The 21,577-nt window shown below is 30.8% G+C and overlaps 2 protein-coding genes and 1 pseudogene across 2 annotated transcripts; all 3 read left to right on the forward strand.

Moving 5' to 3' along the window:
• Positions 1 to 4,586: 4,586 nt before the first annotated feature.
• Positions 4,587 to 4,898, forward strand: LOC149061962 (uncharacterized). Its single transcript, XM_089215162.1, has one exon. It carries the CDS (start codon positions 4,587 to 4,589, stop codon positions 4,896 to 4,898), a length of 312 nt encoding a protein of 103 aa, XP_089071288.1.
• A 553-nt stretch (positions 4,899 to 5,451) lies between these two features.
• On the forward strand, positions 5,452 to 7,599 carry LOC149061963 (glycosylated lysosomal membrane protein B-like). Its single transcript, XM_089215163.1, has 5 exons — positions 5,452 to 5,514; positions 5,624 to 5,878; positions 6,262 to 6,456; positions 6,547 to 6,738; positions 7,567 to 7,599. Exons 1-5 carry the CDS (start codon positions 5,452 to 5,454, stop codon positions 7,597 to 7,599), a joined length of 738 nt encoding a protein of 245 aa, XP_089071289.1.
• Positions 7,600 to 15,520: 7,921 nt separating this feature from the next.
• Positions 15,521 to 21,577, forward strand: LOC149061964 (uncharacterized; annotated as a pseudogene).

The following is a 21,577-nucleotide window of genomic DNA, read 5'->3' on the forward strand; positions in this document are numbered from 1 at the left end:
AACTGACGATTGCGCTTATTACGTCAGTAATAACTAATAATACTATAATGTCACACTGAGAATTTGTTACAATTTAATTCAGCCTTTCTGGTGCTAATAATTATAATAAAAAATAATATTTGCAATAACTTATTTTACAATTATTGAAAATAATAAATATATTTTTTATTTGCACACACCGTGCTAACGCGACTACGTACGATGCGAGACAGACAAAAAGACAGTGTCATGGCGGCCGTGTTAATAATATACGAGTACACGTAGCCGCGGCTACGCGGTGCGGCGGCATATGATAACGATTCTTGATTATCTATATGTTATATAATTTACACGGCACATTTAAATAGGTACTTACAAAAATAAATATTATAATAACGACAGGTGATAGTGTCCAGCTATCCTCGCTGCCCGATATTAATTAATTAAAATGATATTGCGTAGTAAATTACGTTGCGGCTGCAACACGTAAATTAAAAAACAATGAGTGTTGAAAAAAAATGCTTGTTGTATTCGCCTTCTAAAAATCTGTATTTTGTTTTCATATTGCTTTTTTAACCCTTCTGATATAATCTTATGCTCTCAAAGTGGATGAAATCATTGGAAGCACATTAATAGTATAATTTTATCACATGAAAATAACTCAGCACATGGTCAATCTATCTGGCACGAAGTAAAGCGATTGATAGAGTAGATACAGATTTATTATCTCAACGTAAAAAAGAAAGGAATTACTGGAGAAATGTCCTTATAACTAACGAATTGTAGCTGTTATCAAATTTTTGGCGTCGAGAGGAGGACTTCCATTTCGCGGTGACAATGAAATCGTAAGATCTCCCAATAATGGAAATGGGATGTGTGGAATTATTCATTAAATTTGGTCCATTGCTTGAAAATCACTTAAAAACATTTGGGAATCCAGGAAAAGGAAATATTTCTTATTTATCTGCAATTATCTGTAACGAGTTTATTAATGTAATGGGAAAACAGGTTCTAAAAGAAATTGTAAATGAAGTTAAATTAGCAAAATATTTATCTATTAGCGTTGACAGAAGCCCGATCTATCTCATGTTGATCAGTTAATTTTTGTAATTCGTTACGTAAAAGACTGTGTCCCCGTTGAAAGATTTCTAAAATTTATACTCATCAAAAAGCATAAATCTGAGTATTTGGCGGAAACAATATTTAGTTTATTAGAGAGTCATGGTATTTCCATCAAAGATTGTAGAGGCTAAAGCTACGACGATGTGTCAAATATGTCAGGGAAGTTATACAGGTGTACAACTCAAGTACAAGCAAGAATTAAGGATAAATGTGAATTTGCAACATTTGTACCATGTGCGGGACATTCACTAAAATTGGTAGGGGCCATGCCTCTGGGTGTGTATTAGAGGCAACAAAGTTATTTGATATTATTCAGAAACTTTTTAATTTTTTTTTTTGGGCTCTACGTATCGATGAAATAAATTAACAGAACATTTAGATTCAAAAAATGTGTGAAGTCTTTCACAAACAAGATGGTCTGCTCTCGCAGTAAGCGCCCTGCATAAAGGCCATAAACAAATTATTGAAGTTTTGATGTCTATCGCGAAGGATTCTGAACATCCACGAGAAACAAGAGACGAAGCCATTAGTGTGTCCAGAAAAATTATAAATCTAGAATTCATGATACTTTTTTTTTTACATAGGAATCGGCGACTGGAGGTGGCACCGACCTTAGTCATTTCACCCCCCCCAGCCGTCATCGTTTATTGTGAAAAGTTGACAGTATTTACATTTATGAAAATAAACCACACAAATTATGAAGTTATAAAAACCATACAAACATAATGAAATATTATAATAGAGGAGAAATTACACGACTCGAATTTATAAAACGCATGTGCCATAATTATATGAAAAATTTTCTGTAAATTAATAATATAACGTATATTGTAAATTGTGATTAATATTTTGTATGTATTTTTACTTGACTCAATACGTGATTTAAAAAAAAAATTTAATTGTAAATAATTATGAAAATCGACAATTATGAAAAAAAAGTTATGACTATATTTTTACGTTTTTAACATAAAAATATTATATGATCATTAGATAAATTGGTATAGTTTAACAGAAAAAAAAACGTGAAGTTAAGTTAATTGGTGACCAAAATAGTGTACTGGCCGATTTCGGTCATTCTAGGATGGCCGAAAAGGGAAAGGTTCATTTTGGCCGAAAAGTGTCCCGCCCCTGCCGTGCAGTAGGCGAAAGACGCCCTTAGCGCCGTTTTGCGCTGGACCATATCCATCTTAGACTTGCCCGTGGGACTCATGCGGTTGCCCCAGATCGGTGCACCGAACAAGAGAAGGGAGTGCACGACGTTGCCGAGAAGTCTACTTTTTTTAGCAGTTGCAGCACTTATATTAATCTTGTATTAGGCATTATCCTGCTTAATTTCTGGCATGCGGCACTAGCCTTGGCTGATGAGATGTTGGCGTGCTCGTTGAACTTGAGCTTAGCGTCGATTTGGACTCCCAGGTATCTGATGCTGTTGCTTGTTTGAACAATGGAGCCTTCGACGGTAACATCTACGTTGGTGTGAGTCCTCTTGGTAGTGATGACAAGGACTTCAGACTTGTGCGCGGCGATTTGCAGGCCCACTTCCTTGAGCCAGTCGCAGACGCTACTAGCAGCGGCCGTGAGGTCCTTTTCGATAATTCTTAATCCTACACTGACATACCGTCTCTACTCAGAATCGTTTTTCTTATACAATGATATTATATCATTGAATTCAAATTTAATACCATCCATTATACAGTGACCCACTTGTAACCTACAGTACAGCAGAGCGACATCCACTTGCATACCTTTTTTCTTTTGTTTTTCATGGTGCTTTTAAAAACTATTGGTACCAAAGTATCCAACTAGATGCTAGAAGTTATGAGCCCTGATAATAATATTAAATAATATATAATGTGCAAGAAAACGATGTCATTTACCAAACTTTAGTATATTATGATTTATCGGAGAGTAGGTACCTACATTAATCTATGATAGACCCCAAAAGTATTTGTTTTATATATTTTATAATTTGTACTAAAGGCTTACCGAAAAACTGGTTATAAGACTTGTAATAGATGAAACACTATTATTAAACAAAAAATCTATTAGACTTGAAAGTACCGTAACTTTCTTCGATTTGATAAGTTGTACTTAGGTACGCGTATTTTTTTATACCCGAGTAGGTAAGAGCATGTTGACCAAGCTACTTTGGATTTGACTCAATGAGACCTTATTCCAAAATTTCTCTAATTCAGTCAAATCCAAAATAATATAATAATAATATATATATATTAAAATAATTAAAAATAATAATATAATTATTATATATTATATTATAATTATATATATTATATTATATTTAATATATTATAATACATTACATTTAAATGACAAATATCTTAAAAAATTATTTTGAATTGAGGAAAGGCTGGTATTTTGACCGATATTATCAGTGTGCCATATTAATGAAGCAAATTCTATTTGAGATCTGACTAAAGAAAAATATAAAGTTTTTAATGCTGAGCTATCGTAGAAATCTATACAAGTGCGTTTTAGAAGACCTAATTTCATAAATGATTTATTACGAACGTAATCAACATGCTTATTAAAAGACAGTTTTGAATCAAAAATCACACCTAAGTCTTTGATAGTATCATTATGGGTTAAGCTAAGTTTATTCAAGGAGTAATCAAAATATAAAGTGGATTTTTTAATGAATATGATACAGTGGAGCATTTATTAATGTTCAATGACATACCATTCTTGTGGCACCATTTATAAAAGTTATCTAAATCAATTTGAAAGTTGTTAGAATCATCAATACAATTAATTATTTTGACTCTCCTTATTTCGCACTCCTGACCAGCAAGATCCACGAGGCCTGCATGACTGAAACAGTCGTCGGAAACGGTAGTAAATCCGTCTACTGGTGGTCTCCAGTTATTCAGCAGTTAAGGAAAACCGCTAACCACACGCGTAGGCTTTTCCAAAGGAACAAGAAACGCAAGGGCCCGATCGCTGTTGCACTGGAAGAAAAAGCCGCCAAAGAGGCCAAGCTTGAGCTAGTCAAGGCTATAAAAGCGGCCAAGGACAGTACACGGAAGGCGCTCTGTGACCAAGTCGAAACGACCCTTGGGGCACTCCCTATAAAATAGTCATGGGCAAGCTAAGAAGGCACTAACCGATCCCAGGTCTCGACTCCCCCAGCATTGTCGGCCGTATAGTCGATGTCTTCTTCCCCGCACACCCAGCCACTGGCCCAGCATTCCGGAACAAGATCTCACCAGAGTCTCCATCACTCACGATGAGGTACAACTTGCGGCAAAGCGAACCAAGAACAACATCGCACCGGGACCTGACGGCATCCCTAACCAGGCCATGAAACTTCTGGCCGCTAAACGCCCAGCGCTGCTCATTTCGGTGTTTAATAAGTGCCTCAGTTAGAGGCCTAGAAGTGCGCGCGGCTCGTCTTACTCAGGAAAGGAGACAAGTCTCTTCAAGACCCTTCGTCCTACAGACATCTCTGCTTGCTGGACAGCGCATCTATGCTGCTGGAGAAGGTGATCGACAACAGGCTTAGAATGCATCTGGACACCAACAATGGCCTCAGCGACTACCAGTTCGGGTTCCGCAGTGGCAGATCAACTACCGACGCGGTGAGTTTGCTAATGTCCACCACAGAAAACGGCGGCTCCAATGCCATGACCGGGGTCCTCACACTGGACATCCGCAATGCTTTTAACTCGGCTCCGTGGTCTAGGACTCTCGAAGCCCTCCGCGACAAAGACACGCCTGTCTATCTCTGCAGGATTATTGACAGCTATCTTACGGAACGCTCGATCACCTACACCACCTAGAGAGGACAAACAAAGATGAAGCGTTCCAGCGGCGAACCACAGGGCTCAGTACTTGGCCCTACACTCTGGAATGTTCTCTACGATGACCTACTCAACGTGAAACTCCCACTTTCTGTCACTCCTATCGCTTTTGCAGATGACATACTCCTTGTATCAAATGCCAAAGAAAATTTCATTATCGAAAAGGACCTCACGGCCGCTGCTAGTAGCGTCTGCGACTGGCTCAAGGAAGTGGGCCTGCAAATCGCCGCGCACAAGTCTGAAGTCCTTGTCATCACTACCAAGAGGACTCACACCAACGTAGATGTTACCGTCGAAGGCTCCATTGTTCAAACAAGCAACAGCATCAGATACCTGGGAGTCCAAATCGACGCTAAGCTCAAGTTCAACGAGCACGCCAACATCTCATCAGCCAAGGCTAGTGCCGCATGCCAGAAATTAAGCAGGATAATGCCTAATACATGATTAATATAAGTGCTGCAACTGCCAAAAATTTGATAACAGCTACAATTCGTTAGTTATAAGGACATTTCTCCAGTAATTCCTTTAAAAAATGATTGTGCTTAAAGGCATGGTGTTTTTTTTGACAGTATTGTCTGCGTCTGCATATAGAAAGGTAATTTGAATACTAAATGTTATTTAATGGGGAGGTTTGGTCATTGCTCATTTTTGGATTCTTGGGAAATTTCTTATATAAAACGATATAACCGAATGTTTTTGAATAGTTGCAGGTTGAACACAACCCAGGTTGTCTAATGAAAGACATGTGTGCCAAAGTTTCAAAAGTAACATATATACGAGCCGATGGCAAAGATGATACTATTCACTTTTTAATTGATGTCACAAGGATTCCATCGCTGGCCATTGTAAAAACAAGCAAAGACGCTGTCATTCAAGCAAACTATACTGGTTTTATTTATGACAGTAAAATAGAATTTACAAAGCTCCCCCTGTACACTTTTTCAACAGTATTCAATAAAGTAAGATTATATTCTAACTTCTAAGTATAACAATATGTTCACTGCAGATGACGCCAAATGGCGTCATTTTACAAATGAACTATAATTTGGTCAGTGTTATAAACTTTTTATTTTTGTCAGCATCTTCTATAAGCATTTGTTCATAAACAAGTGCAAGCCATTCACTGGTTTTTAATTTTTCAATTTTTAGGAATTTTTTTTTTTAAAACCCCAATTTCTTCAGCGTCACGATAAGTACCCACAAATATGATACGCAGCAAACGTGATAACTATAAACTACTTACAGTTATTTTATGTTTTTAAATGAACAAAGTTTTCATTATGTTACAATTTTTCAAAAAATAATAAGAATGTATAATGTTTATGTTATATTTTAATTTTAGTTGTACGAGTTCGATGATATTTATGATACAGTCAATTTGAAAAATGACAATGATTTCGAGGAAATTAATTTAAAGCATCTTAAATGGAAAACAACTCAAATAATAAAGAAAAAGAACGAATCTGTTGAAATTGTTTTGTCTGCTGATACACATAGAGGGAGAGGCATTAATAAATTTGGACTTATAACTATTACTGTAAGAACTCGTGTAGTTAGCCTTTTGTTAATTTATGAGTACAAATAATTGATGATAAATATGTGTTTTACGTATTTTATTTATTTTTAGTTTAAATTGAGTGAGAATTATTTCGTCTCTGAGTCGCCATGTGTTTTTCATTCTCCTGAATGTGGTGAACTTACATTTACACTAAATAATTTGTACACACATTTTAACAAATCACGTTTTGCAATAGAGTTACTTTCTAGTATCTCTTATCAAACGAATGAGTATGAAGATTTATCAAATAATACATTTTCAGTAAGTTCATACTGCGATACATCCTACTTATAATCTACTAATATTTTTTGAATGTATAGAACTATTTGTTGAGTTCAAAATGTAATTTTGAAAAAGTACATACAGCAGAGTATGACATTCATGATCTCTATGAAAATGTCTATAAGAATGATTGGAAATATACAATTTTATATATAATATATGGAGAAACATTATTTAATTCTCAGTATATATTTAAATCACGTAACCTATCATTTGGGATGGACAACGATGGGTATTCTAATAAAAACAATAATATATCCATGTAAGTTATATATTTGTTTTTTTTAATTGTAATTAAAAACAAACTATTATTTTCAGGAAATTTTTAATTGGTGAAATCCAAACAAGAAGCTTGGTCAAAGCTTGGAATGTATCTCATCATGAACTTAATCATTACATGGTGTGTATAAATATAGTTTATTGTAGTTAATTAAATTGTTCTAAGTTTTGTTTTTACTCATCAACAACTTAGATTATATTTTTAAATTATTTTCTATCAATTTATACCTAATTACCTATGTTATATGTTTAAAATACATTTAATCATATAAACAATTCAAAGTGATTAAACATATTTAAAATGACTGTTTTAATTATATTAGTGTTTTGTTAGAATTTTTTTACTCTTGATTAATATTTTTAATTTTGAACAGGATGCTCACTCCAAGGCGGATTCGGTTCACACGTGGAGCTACTCGTTTTCCCCTCAAACATTTTGGTTGCTTGCAATACTTTTTTCAAACTACAAATATATTTTACGAATAAATAATGTGTATTAATATTTTAATTTACTGTTATTATTTTAAGACAACCATAGGCGTGTCTACGGTGGCAGCCTAGGGTGCCTAGGCTCCCCCTGCAATTTTTGAAAGGTACCGGTCATCTCTGTTTATATGTTATCACAACCTGTTATTATTCCATATGTAATTAATTATATCTACATTACTGTATTTGTGGGGCGACAATGCAAAACGTACTATTTGCGTTTTACATATTTTTCAGGAAAGGTCATTTTCTGCTGTGCATTAAATATTTGAGATATACATGTTGTGAAAATGTTTAAAAATAGATAAAAAAAACTATGAAATAAATTTCTGCAGGTAAAAGTATTTTAAAATGTATTTTTGTACTTAAATATAACTTTTTAAATTTTGAATTGGATCAAAACGTACTATTTACAACAAATGGTACGTTTTGCTTTGATTAACAAAAATAGTACGTTTTGACCAATATTTTTACAAAACGTTCTATTTGCATAAATTACATTTTACAATAAATATAATTTAATATAATTATATGTTAAGAAATTAAAATACTTTGACTCAACTAAGTGTAATAATATTACACTTACTAGTTACTTATACTTATTCAATTAAGTTTATTTAAATTAAGAAAATATATAACATATAGGGAACCGATGGTAGCATCCATATAGGTGAAAGGAATACAAGTTAGGTATAATATATTTTAATAAAACACTTTTTTAATAACTTTTAATTAATAAAAACTAAAACAAGGTAAATAGAAGATTAAAGAACACTTAAAAAAGTAAAAAAAAGAATAATATAATATAAAGTTTTAAATATTTAAAAATTTAAAATTTAAAATAATTTTACATTTAATAAAATGTTCATACATGACATAATCTATGTTACATTAAGATTTAAAGAATAAGAATATAAGATTGAATTAAATATTTAAATATATGACTTTAATATAATAGTGATGTGTATATTTTGTTTTCTTGTTTCTGTTATTTTAAAATTTTAAATTAAACAGTTAAAAATTGTGTAAAATATATTTAGACAATGTTCTTATAATTGAAAATTTTTAAAAATAAAACAACTAATAGGTACTGTATTATGATAGAATACATCTAGTTAAGTTATGAAGTATAATTAAGTTTTTATTTAGAAGTAATATCTATTAAGTACCTATTTATTAAGTTAATGATAACATTAGTGTTGTTAGGAAAATAATATTTTGTACCTATCTACAATTAAATCAAAATATAGTTCTTAATGTACGTCATCCATCAGTATTATTTTAAAGTTTAGTCTTACATGTGATGAAGAAAATTATAAATTAAAATAAAAAAAATTAACTCAACATAATATAATATGCAGTAATTAAGTGCATTACATAATCTTTAATTTTAGTGTTAACTGTTAATTTGTAAAAAATGTATAATAATATATTCCTTTTCAAAAATAGGTTATTTAAAAATAGTATAAATAATATGCTTAGAAAAATATATTCTTAAAATAATAATGAATTAGTGTTATATCCAATAAAAGCACTGTTGTATTTAAATAGTTTACCATATCTAAGAATATAAACAAAATAATGATACAACTTTTAACTGAATTAAAACCTTATATTTATAAACTTTAATTTAATTTAAATAAAGTAGGTGACTATTATAAAATACAAATACAAATATCTGATACCTGTAGCCATTGTGCACATATCTTGTCATTAGATACAGCTTGTTGTGATTCATAATCATAACTTTTTTTTTTTAATGAACTTACTGTCAGACGTCAGTGGTCCATGATTTGAATCATTGGCAACTAAAATAGGTATCTATAATATAATAATTAGTAATTATTATAATTGCATTAGAACAAAAATGTAGATGACTATTACTACTCTAGACAAAATATACATATAATAAATTAATAAGTTAGTATAAAATAGTAGTTTTCTAATAGGTTAGAAAACAATTTGTATAGGTGTAAGCATTACCTTATTTCTAGCAGTATTAAGAATGTTGATGCTCTGCAGCTTCTTAGCATCAACTACCTGAAGATATGAGTTATAGAAATTATAAAATAGTTATTGATTATTATATTATAGAATTGGTAGTATACAAAATATTAAAAGTTCTATCATGTTATTTTTTAAATAGTACAATAATATATATTGTTTTACTAGATGTATGTACCTACCTTGTTTTTCGCCTTGTCCATCAACAATTTTATTCTTTTCGACATGGTAAATTATAATAAATTATAATAATTATAAAAAACATTAAGTACCTAAATAGCAAGCTGCAAGAGTAAGGTACTTTAAAAATAGAATATGTGTTATCATAAATGAATTAATGAAATAGTTTCATTGATTAGACCTTATCACTAAGTTTTGGCGCGCATAATAATTAATGTTTCAAAGTTATAAACGATTTTTTTTTTTTATAATTTAGGTTAGCACGTAGATAATATGTTAAACAAAATACGTATATCATATATTAAATCTATATAATTTAATAAAATGTAACAATAAAAACAAATTTTAAAACACAGTCGTTTTTGTAAATAGTACGTTTTGCATCAATACATTTTTAGTCCTATACCGTGTACATTGGAAATAGTACATTTTGCATTATGAATGGAAATAGTACGTTTTGGAAAAATTGATGTAATTAGCACGTTTTGACAAATTTTTTTTTACTTTTTATTACGGAATCTATAGCAAATAGAACGTTCTGCATCAAACAGTAAATAGTTCGTTTTGACAAAATGTATATTGTGCAAATATTATATATATATATATATATATTATATATAATTTTAATTAAAATACATTAATAATAATAATAATAATATAATATTATAATATATTATAATAATAATTATAAATAATATAATAATATATAGGACATAATAATATAATATATATATATATATTTATATTTATTATATTATATATAATTATATTTATAATAATATATATATATATATATAATAATAATATAATATATTATTATATATTATATTATAATATAAATAATATATTATTATTATAATTATATAATTATTAATATAATAATATAATATTAATTATATTAATTATTATAATTTAAATATTAAAATATTAAAATAATATTATTTATAATAATAAGCATAGAGCTATGGTTGGTGACCGTTTGAAACGACGGCGATTCGGCGGACACTTCGCACCGATATTTGCCGCTACTTGCCAGTTCCAGGGGCCTTATAGAACCACGCTTTCCGCCGTGGATTGCTTCTCGTCGACGTGCACTCCCGTAACGTCGAAAAATTGTACTTCCGGCGATTCCCCGGGCAGGAATCTATAAAATTCGTTGCCGTTTTTGTACCATTTGACCGTGTACAGTTTTTCACCCTGTAGGTCATATTTGCACTGAAGTCTGGTGCTATGTCCCACGAGAGTATATTCTTCGATTCTGAGCTCCGTGATTCTCAGGCAATACGCGTAGTAGACGATCAGGTTAAGTGTCCACAGCACTTGCAGTTGTAGGCATCGAGACATGTTTATTACACTATTAAAGCTTCACAATCTCGAGAAAATCAAACACTCGAGAATTCGTAAATTTAAAGTTGTTATCATTTTAAAAGCCCGCCACTGGAGTATTGATAAACAAAAGATAAGAGAAGATATCCCTCACTGATAAAAATATGTTGATAACACGATGAAAAGATAGCGCGAACGGCTTGTTTAAATACTAGTAGTTTTATATAGAAGGTCTATTGGTCACAATATATTAGAGATGTGAGTTTGTATTAAACAGTGGTATAATACTGTATTATACGAGGTATTATACACATGGTATAAAATAATTTTATACAGACGGTATAAAAAAAAAAAGAATAATGCGTTATTTTAATTTTATATTTATACAATTTTAGTATACTTATTCGTAGACAGCTTGGAACATAACATTAGCATACAGTGTTGGTGGGGTCGAGTCTATAGAATTTTACCTAGGTAGGTACTTCAATAATTCGTTAATACATCATTTTTTCTATGAACGATTAAATAAATTTTAAATATTATTTCGTTTTCTGGTTATTTTAGGAGTGTATACCCTTAAAATAAGATTTTACATTGTTTATACGCCAAAAATCGAAAATCTGATGATGGGTATACAGCGTTAGGTATAAAACTATAAACCACTGCATTTTATAAACATTAAGCCAACTTTTCAAAATATTTGTCTGCGGGTGTCCTAAAATACAAATCGGTGTGTGTATGTATTTTTTTCGTCAAGTATATGTCTAAACATATTCCCTCACATTCATTCATAACCGTGATACGTAATAATTTACGTACGTACGCTACCAGTACCATATACATACCGCCACGTCTCACCCATAGCATTATAGGCCGTAACGCCGTATATACCTTAATCATATAATAAAAATCAAAAATAATAATTTAATCTTACCTGTAATGCGTCAATTGTGTATCACATATATAGACCGGTTGAGGTGGATTTAAATTGTCCATTTTACACTGTTCATTAATTAATTATTCTTTCATAAAAATCAAACATGAATTTTTTAGAATTACAAATTCACATTGTACATATACTGATAGCCAGTGACGACAAACACAGTTATACACGTACCTAACCCTACCCATACGTAAGAGCGCGCATTCGTCAATATTTTTATCAACGAGAATATTCACGTAAAAATCGATTTATTTTTAATAAAAATATTAATATTAAGTCAGTCTGTAAGGATTATGATTGCATAATATGACACATTGCCAAGTATATACACAGGTTATATTAATTAATATTATTATTCTAAATAAACCGATTTTTACGAGAAAACGTGGCACACACTTTAAAAAAAGACATTACAAAAAAACGTTGTATACAAGGATAGTCGATAACGACAATACGACGTTTTTCAATAACCGTTTTTAAAATAGTAAATTGAAGCAAAACGTACTATTTGCACAATATACATTTTGTCAAAACGAACTATTTACTGTTTGATGCAGAACGTACTATTTGCTATAGATTCCGTAATAAAGAGTAAAAAAAAATTTATGTACACGGTATAGGACTAAAAATGTATTGATGCAAAACGTACTATTTACAAAAACGACTGTGTTTTAAAATTTGTTTTTATTGTTACATTTTATTAAATTATATAGATTTAATATATGATATACGTATTTTGTTTAACATATTATCTACGTGCTAACCTAAATTATAAAAAAAAAAATCGTTTATAACTTTGAAACATTAATTATTATGCGCGCCAAAACTTAGTGATAAGGTCTAATCAATGAAACTATTTCATTAATTCATTTATGATAACACATATTCTATTTTTAAAGTACCTTACTCTTGCAGCTTGCTATTTAGGTACTTAATGTTTTTTATAATTATTATAATTTATTATAATTTACCATGTCGAAAAGAATAAAATTGATGATGGAAATAAAATAAATACTAAATAATAAAAACCGGTCTATACTTGTGATACATAATTGACGCATCATAAGGTAAGATTAAATTATTATTTTTAATTTTTATTATATGATACGATGGGCGAGTCGTTTATATTATTGTAAAAAGTCGAGGTTGTTTACCTGAGTCCTGAATTCTAATAACTCACTATTTTTTAGCAAAAGGGTCTATCTCCAGTGTACTTTAAGATTGAAAATTTCATTTAGTTTCAAAAAGTACAGTGTTTAGTAAATTTTTTAGTCAAAGACAATCCAGATAGTGTAACAGACTCAGGGAGTCCCGTTGAACACGATAAAAAAAAAAATTAGACCGATTTAACCATTTTTGAAAGAGTTAGAAAAATTGAATGAAATCAATAAATCACATCTTGAACGTTGTTAATATTTGGCATATTTTCATCATTTTAGCTGGTTATTTTGGTTTTGAACACAAGCGTATTTATGACTTTTATTTCTTACCTAAACCGTATAAAGTTGTATTTTTTTGATAGAACAGATCGTGTTGAATAGTTATATGTAACTTTTGTCACAGTACTATGGTTTTTTTTTTTTTAATGATTTTTTTGTGACGATCCAAATTTTACCTGGTTATTTTTAAAACAAAAGTCATTTTGTCCTTTAATAGTAATAATAATAATTTTGGTAATATTCCATTTTATCTGAAAAAAATAACATCATAGACTTGGGAGAATACTTAAGTTTTTAAAGCGTTATGTTCAAAAATTGGTTGGTAAAATTGTGATATATATGTAAAATCAACGGTTTTTTTATGTTCAAAAAATGATTTCATCCAAAATATTCTAAGTACATAAGCACATTGCACATAATACATTTTGTAATAGTTCGTTCTATCAGGAAAAAATAACATCATAGACTTGGGAAAAATATTTAAGTTTTTAGAGCGTTATGTTCAAAAAGTAGATGATAAAATTATGATATATTTGTAAAATCAACGGTTTTTTTATGTTCAAAAAATGATTACTTCCAAAATATTCTAAGTACATAAGCACATTGCACATAATATTTGACATAAATCGTTCTATCAGGAAAAAATAACATCATAGACTTGGGAAAAATATTTAAGTATATAATATATAAATTATATATAATATTAATCCTTTTATATTTTTACGTAGCTCTAATAGCTACCGTGAATTATAACTTTATTTTTATTATCTATGAATTTTGCTGTGAATTTTATTATACATATTATATTGTCATTTGCTTGGCCATAAGGGCCGCTCATTTATATATACCTTTTTCTGTTGGGCCAGAAGAGCCACAATATATTGTATACTGTTATAGCCATAAGGGCTTGATTTATTATATATATTATATTTTTTATACATATTGTGTTGCTGTGATTTTTATCATATATTAATTGTACTATTATTTAATTTGTGTATTATACAGCAACTCATTTTTGTCAGCAATCGTGTTACCATTTTATTATCATTTGTTTTATTGTACACACCCACATACATACACAAATACACACAATTCACAACACGCATTACGTAGCTCGACAATATTTTCCCGGCAATCCCGACCACTGCTGTTCGAGCTATTACAACACTACACACCCAGCTACTAGTCCTCGCATATTTAAGACCTAGGTGTTAGTGGTGCCCTGACATTACGAATAAATAATGTTTTGTTGAAATACCAAGTTACTGATTTGTTTGTTTGTAGGTTCTAGATGCCTCGAAAAAGTTATAATCTTTATTTTGATTATACGCAGGTCCCTTACAAATCAATATTTTACGATTTGCTTCAGTCAAATTTTTGTTAAAATAATCAGCGAGGTCGTGCGATATATGTTCTGGGGTGGAAAACTGTTGTGGTCCAATTGACACAATTATCGTTGGTGGCGAAGCCAACGAAGTTGTTGCTTTTTGCCATAGGGACGGTCGCATTCTGCATTATCTGATTCGAGTGATTCGATCTTTTTTCCAAGATTAATAGAAGTTAGCGTAGAATATGAAGATTTTTAAATTACTACAATTTGTGGTCTATGCGACTCATCAAATGGAGGATTTGCTAATTTATGGCTACTTATAGAAGTTTCTCCTTTCGTCAAACATGATTCTAATTTTGGTAATTTGTCAATAAGTTTTTTTCTGATTGGCAGCTTTTTTCCTTTTTTCATATACGCGTGCACCGACGGGCGATGATATAAATTATTAATAAATGATTTGTTTTTGTATTAGTAAGTAACAACATTCGTTATCTAATTCATTCTTAATGACCCGACGTCCCGACAGGTTGTATCCTATATCTGATTGTTTGTATATATGTATATAGAGATTATGTGCGTGTACCGTACGGTCGGACGACTAACCCGCATCAATAATTGTATTATTATTATTATAACTTTTGGAGCATTCGATTTCAACTCGGCCGACATGATCCTGTTCCGGATAGAAAAACAATTCAAATTTGGTTATCAAACTTTAGAGCAACGGGTTCTGCGCTAAAGAGGATATCGTCTGGCCGACCTTTAACCGTAACAATGGCGTATAATGTGGCACGTGTTAGTGCATCTATCCAGCAATCCCCAAGGCGTACAGCACTTAAACATGCAGCTGCCCTTGGATTGTCTGATAGGAGTGTAAGACGAATTTTGCACACACATCTTCATATGCATCCCTACACAATGATGATCATACAAGAATTAAGTGAGAGAGAGTTTGAAACTCGCAGAGTTGTTTGTGAAGATATTCTAAAAAACATTCTCGTTGGTGCTGTTTTAATTTCGCCTGACAAGGCCCATTTCCATTTATCAGGTACTGTAAATAAACAAAATTTCCGATACTGGGCAACAGAAAACCCTCAAGAAATTCATAAACGACCATTTCACAGCCCTTATGTGACAGTTTGGTGTGCTGTTGCTGAATTTGGTGTGTTAGGTCCGTGTTTTTTCGAAGAAAATGGGCAAAAAGTTACAGTTAATGCGGATCGCTACTGTCGCATGACATTCCGACGAAACTTAAATCAGTTTTCTAGGAACCACGAAGAAGTCTGGTTCCAACAAGATGGAGCCACAGCACATACTGCACGGTGTTCACTAACCATTTTGAGAGAGATGTTTCCAGGGGTGTCACGTGATTTCAACGCGGTTAATTGCATCGTGTGCCAATTCACCGTGGACCTTTTATCGCAACGTCAATTTATAGCGTTATAAATAAATCGAGCGACAATTTATCGCGTGTTATCGTTTTTATGATTTTTAACTTTAATGATCTACCTAGCCTCAGTCTTTTGACAACCGTCAAATCGTCATTTTAACCGTCGTGTTATAATATTAATTATATTTAATTATAATATAATAATATATTATTATATAAATATTATAATATTATATTATATATATTATATATATATATATATATATATATAAATATATATATATATATATATATATATATATATATATAATAATAATAATATAAATATAATAATATATATATTATTAATAATATATATTAATAATAATATTATAATATTATTATTATTATATAATATTATAATTATAATAATAATATATTATTATTAATATATTATTAATATTATATATATATAATATATAATATCACCTTATGAGAATGTAGCTGTCTTGCAATATTATTATTTATTTCTTTTTGCATGTTTTAACAAGGGATTGGATGTTGAAATTAATATGCCAAGTGTTGCAGTACCTGTGGATGATTTACCAGTTCAACTTTCGTGGACCAAGTGGAATCCTGAACTTCTGTCACAACCAAAAAGTACTGAGTTTCTAACCCCTCATTCATAAAAAAAAAAAAAACCATAAAAACTACGTTAGGGGAAAGTGTAAAAAAATACTCTTTAGGGAAGCCAGAGTTAATTAGTGGACAAAAAAATACTTCCAAAATGAAGATAGGAGAGCTCAGGAGAAACATGATGCTGAGCAATTACAAGCTAAAGAAAATTGAATGTTAGAGAAAATTAAAAATGAAATGGTGATTTAAAAGTTACGGCTTGAGATCAATGATCTTAAAAAAAGTAAATATAATTTATATTTTAATATGAATTACAAATCTTGGCTATTTTGCATTCACTATAGTGATCTTAGCAAGTGTTTGACTCTCCACCTTTTTAATAAGTTAAAGGGGGATATATATATATCTAATCACCTCCCGTGAATACTTTTTGATTAAAACCAATTTTTGTTGTTTGCTAATTAGTGACGGTGACTATTGTATATGACATATTATATTATTATTAATATAATCTAGACATCTTGTATAATATATTATTAAAAAAGTGAACGGACCTATGACTCCTAATTATTATATTGCATTATTATATTATATCAAATTAATAATGTAAGTAAAACTATACCAACTTGTTAAATACCATAAAATGAGATACTAACTAACAACAAAAACTCATCTAGATGACCTTGATGTGACCTAAATGTGATATATAATATTAATATTTTTAACTTGTTTTAATTGAGGGATGTGGAGTGAACACACAGTGGTTATTCACTAAAAAATGGCCTGCAATGTATAATATAATTAATTCCTACTTATGTCTCTAACATTGCCTGTTGCCGGAAATAAACTGTTTCTCTGTTTCTGGATTTGACTCCATGCCTCGGTTTTGGCTTCCCAAACATCATTATCTGATTTTCTGGATTCCAAAACGCTCGCGTGCTTAACAGCCAACGCCACCGACGTATTCTCTTCACCGGTAGAAAACTTAGTACAACGCGGTCGTTTGGGTGTAATAATTTTTGGCATTTTTAAATTTTAAAACAAGAAAACGAGTAACCGCCAACAGAGGTAACAAAAAATACAAATGTTATTACCTTGTTATTTACGTTAAAATTGATAATCATAATATGATGACACAAAAATTCGATGTTTACACATACGCAGGACAGTTAAATTCAATTATCAGTGGTGGTTTTGGGAACCACTTACGGTAAATCTGTGCGTTAGTTAGGTATACATTGCTTAACCGGAGGTGGTAAGAACAGATTTTGATAACCGGGACATAACCGAAAATGTTGCCGTTAAGTTACCGACACTTTAACGAACACTTAACCGGACATTGTAAGAACTACAATTTTAAATATACTTGCTAAACACAATGGCTCCTAGGAAAACAATAAGTAACAATTTATGGCTTGAATAAGAGGAGTTTAAACCAGGAACTGTAACCGGACCGAAAATAACCGGTTATAGAACCTGGAACCTTGTATTCATTATTAACCGTAACTTAACCGAAACCATTATTTTCAAATGTTTAAATAACCAAACCAAAACCCGAACCTAATTTTTTAAGTTCAATTTTTTCGGTTTTTAAAGGTTTTTGTCGGTTATAACTTTCTTATTTATAAGTATATTTTTCAAAAACAAAATACCTATTCTATTTTTTCAACGTTTTCTACATTATTTATTATATAATTTATATTTTATACTTTTCAAGTATATTTTGTATTATGTAATTGAAAATAAAAATCATTGCCTGTAGTATCGATCCATAGTCTAATTATTAAATTATTAATAGATATTTTACTTTACTAATAATTTGATAATAATTGATTGTAGTTTGTACTGTTTATAGACTATAATATAGCTGAGCAATACCGACTACTATCCAAAAACATTCAAACGAAATTATTCCCATCATGGTTAGGTTATGACGTTATTACTAGGTATTATAGTTATTTTTTGTGACTACAAAAGATAAGATATTAGGAGAGTTGATTTGGGTATTGTGTAGGTACTAGTGGTATTACCCACTAGGCCATTAGGGACTAGGGTATTCATGATTGCGTATTTGCTTCGACTGTATGTTATTTGTTTCCACGTTATTAAATATAATAATTATTGCGATTCATAGTATTCTGCGAGTGCGAGTGGCGACTGGTGACCACGGTCAATAAGTGTGGTCTCGTAAATATTACAATATTATTACAATTATTTATTTTATGATTTGATAATTATTGTGTATGATTTTATTATTTTCTATGTATGGCTGTGGGAAGCTATTCTGTGATTGATCGTCGCGATCGATGACCGAGCGATCTCACATTTACTTTGATTTATACCTATATATATATATATATATATTACCGTAGTTTGGGGTGACTTTGATAATGCGAGGTGAGATTGATTTTTATCGGAATTATTGATTTATTTGTATAGGATGGCTACACTGCTTATATAATAATGATAACAATTATCAGTAATTATGAGAGGTTTGATTGTGATAATATTTATCGTTGATACAATCATGTTTTTAAATTCTTCGATCTGTATTATCACGTTTACTAACGTGCGTGTTAGTCGTCAAATTCCTGTTGCTCTCAAAATATCGCCGCAAAGTAAGTAAAACATTATATAATTAGTTTTTTATTAATATGGTCCAAATGATTTACCTGCATGGAACAAATCTGAACTATTGTTACAATTTAAAAAAATATATCTATTGAGTATGCTAGTAATATGTATCTTGGGGCGAGATTGTTAATTGTGATGGGGTGACTTGACTATAATTCAAATACATTTTAATATACACTTTTTGTGGTTTATAGTGGCTCGTAAGTACAAAAAAAAATTGAGTGCAGACCCTATGTGAATTATGCAAATTCCACAATAGAAGATGCCTTGAAGACAATAGTTGATGGTGAACTATCAGTTTTGGCTGCTAGCAAACGTTTTAGTATACCTTATGGTACATTATATAACCGTTTTCATGGTAAACATGTCAAAACAACTGGTGGTCAGACAGTGTTAAGTGAAGAAGAAGAGAAAAGTATTCTAAGTGCAGTGATAAAATGTGGTGATTGGGGTTTTCCCTTATCGTTAATGGATGTAAGGTAATTGTCAAGGAATGATTTGATCTAAATAAACATTATAATGTAAAATATAATACCTACTTACATATTTTTTTTACATTCAGAATAGTAGCAAAAGCATACCTTGATAACGTGGGAGTGGTTGTAAGCAAATTTGGTAACAATAATCTACCAGGAAATGATTGGGCTCGTAGTTTATTGAAAAGACATTCGGTGATAGGACAACGAATTGCAACAAACATTTCCAGAGCTCGTGCAGAAGTATCACCAACCACAATAGCTGAATATTTTGAAAATCTAGAAAATGTTGTGGATAATATACCACCTGAAAATATATTTAACTACGATGAGTCAAATCTACAAGATGATCCTGGGAAAAAAAAGGTAAACAATTAAATAAATATATATTTCAAATGGGTATGAAAAAAAATAAAAAATGAATAGGTGCTTTTAATGTCTGTATGGTTGGTAGGCAGGTAATATTTAAAAGTATTTATTTATAACTGTATAAGTCACTACTTATTACATACTTTTTTTTTAGGTTTTATTTAGACGTGGGACAAAATACCCAGTCAAAATTCAAAATTATTCTAAGTCATCCACAACCATTATGGTATGTGGTTCAGCCTCTGGAGTGCTTTTGCCACCATACATTGTATTTCGTTCTGGAAGTTTGTGGGAATCTTGGACAAACGGTGGACCAAGAGGGGCCCCTTGTTGTTCTAATGCATGTTGTAATAAAGGATTAAGATACAATTGCACATCACATGGGTGGATGGAATTAAACACTTTTAAAGATTGGTTCTTTACATCATTTTTACCCCATGCAAAGCGTTTACAAGGGAAGAAAGTTTTGATTGGGGACAATTTGGCCTCCCATTTTAATATAGACGTTATAGCTGAGTGTGAAAAATCAGATATATACTTTGTGTGTTTACCCAAAAACTCTACCCACTTAACACAACCATTGGACGTTTCATTTTTCCGTTCATTAAATGAGGCTTGGCGTTATTGCCTAAACCAATGGAAAAACAAAAATTCAAGACAAAAGTCAATTCCAAAATCCACATTTCCATCACTAGTTAGTGAGTGTTTAAACAGGATGAATGAAGTTGGAAATATCGCTGAAAACCTTAAGTCAGGATTTAAAGCAACGGGCATTTACCCTTGTAATCGCCAAGTAATAACTGAAAAGCTACCCAGAGAATGTGAACAAGAAGTTGTTAATGATACTGTCACTGAATATTTAAAGACACTGAGATATGACAAGACTGAACCTAATCGTAAAAGGAAGAAGATAAATGTAGCAGCAGGAGTAAGTGTTACTACAGCACTTTTAGGTTTGGAAACTAGCGATGAAGATGAAGTTGTCCCATTTGAAGACACAGATGAAGAGGAAGAAATTCAAAATGAAGCTTTGTCAAATTATGAAGTGCCCTCTACTAATAATATAAATATTGGGACGTTCTTGTTGGTGACTATAACATCAGGAAAAAGAAAAAAACAAAATATCAATATGTAGCAGTGGTAAAAGAGATTTCCAATGACATTTACCACATGAATGGCTTGAAGTCACTTGATACATCTAAATTAACGTTTAAAGTGTGTGATAATGATTTATTTGATGTTGAAATTGATGAAGTAGTTGCGGTTCTTAAAACACCAAAAGTTGAAAAAATTAGAGGACATATTAGGTATGTTTTTCCTCATGAAGTTGATGTATTTGAGACTTAG

The sequence above is a fragment of the Diuraphis noxia genome, unplaced genomic scaffold (genome assembly GCF_037042655.1).
Source record: "Diuraphis noxia isolate RWA-SAM2 unplaced genomic scaffold, SU_Dnox_SAM2 contig0001, whole genome shotgun sequence".
NCBI lineage: Eukaryota > Metazoa > Arthropoda > Insecta > Hemiptera > Aphididae > Diuraphis > Diuraphis noxia.

What these genes read in the sequence shown, in the direction of transcription:
- LOC149061962 (XM_089215162.1), top strand. Translation starts at nt 4,587, where the DNA reads ATGCTGCTGGAGAAGGTGATCGACAACAGGCTTAGAATGCATCTGGAC.
- LOC149061963 (XM_089215163.1), top strand. Translation starts at nt 5,452, where the DNA reads ATGATTGTGCTTAAAGGCATGGTGTTTTTTTTGACAGTATTGTCTGCG. An exon ending in TTTCAACAGTATTCAATAAA is followed by an intron (nt 5,879 to 6,261) that starts GTAAGATTATAT and finishes TTTTAATTTTAG; the next exon opens with TTGTACGAGTTCGATGATAT. An exon ending in TATCAAATAATACATTTTCA is followed by an intron (nt 6,739 to 7,566) that starts GTAAGTTCATAC and finishes TATTATTTTAAG; the next exon opens with ACAACCATAGGCGTGTCTAC.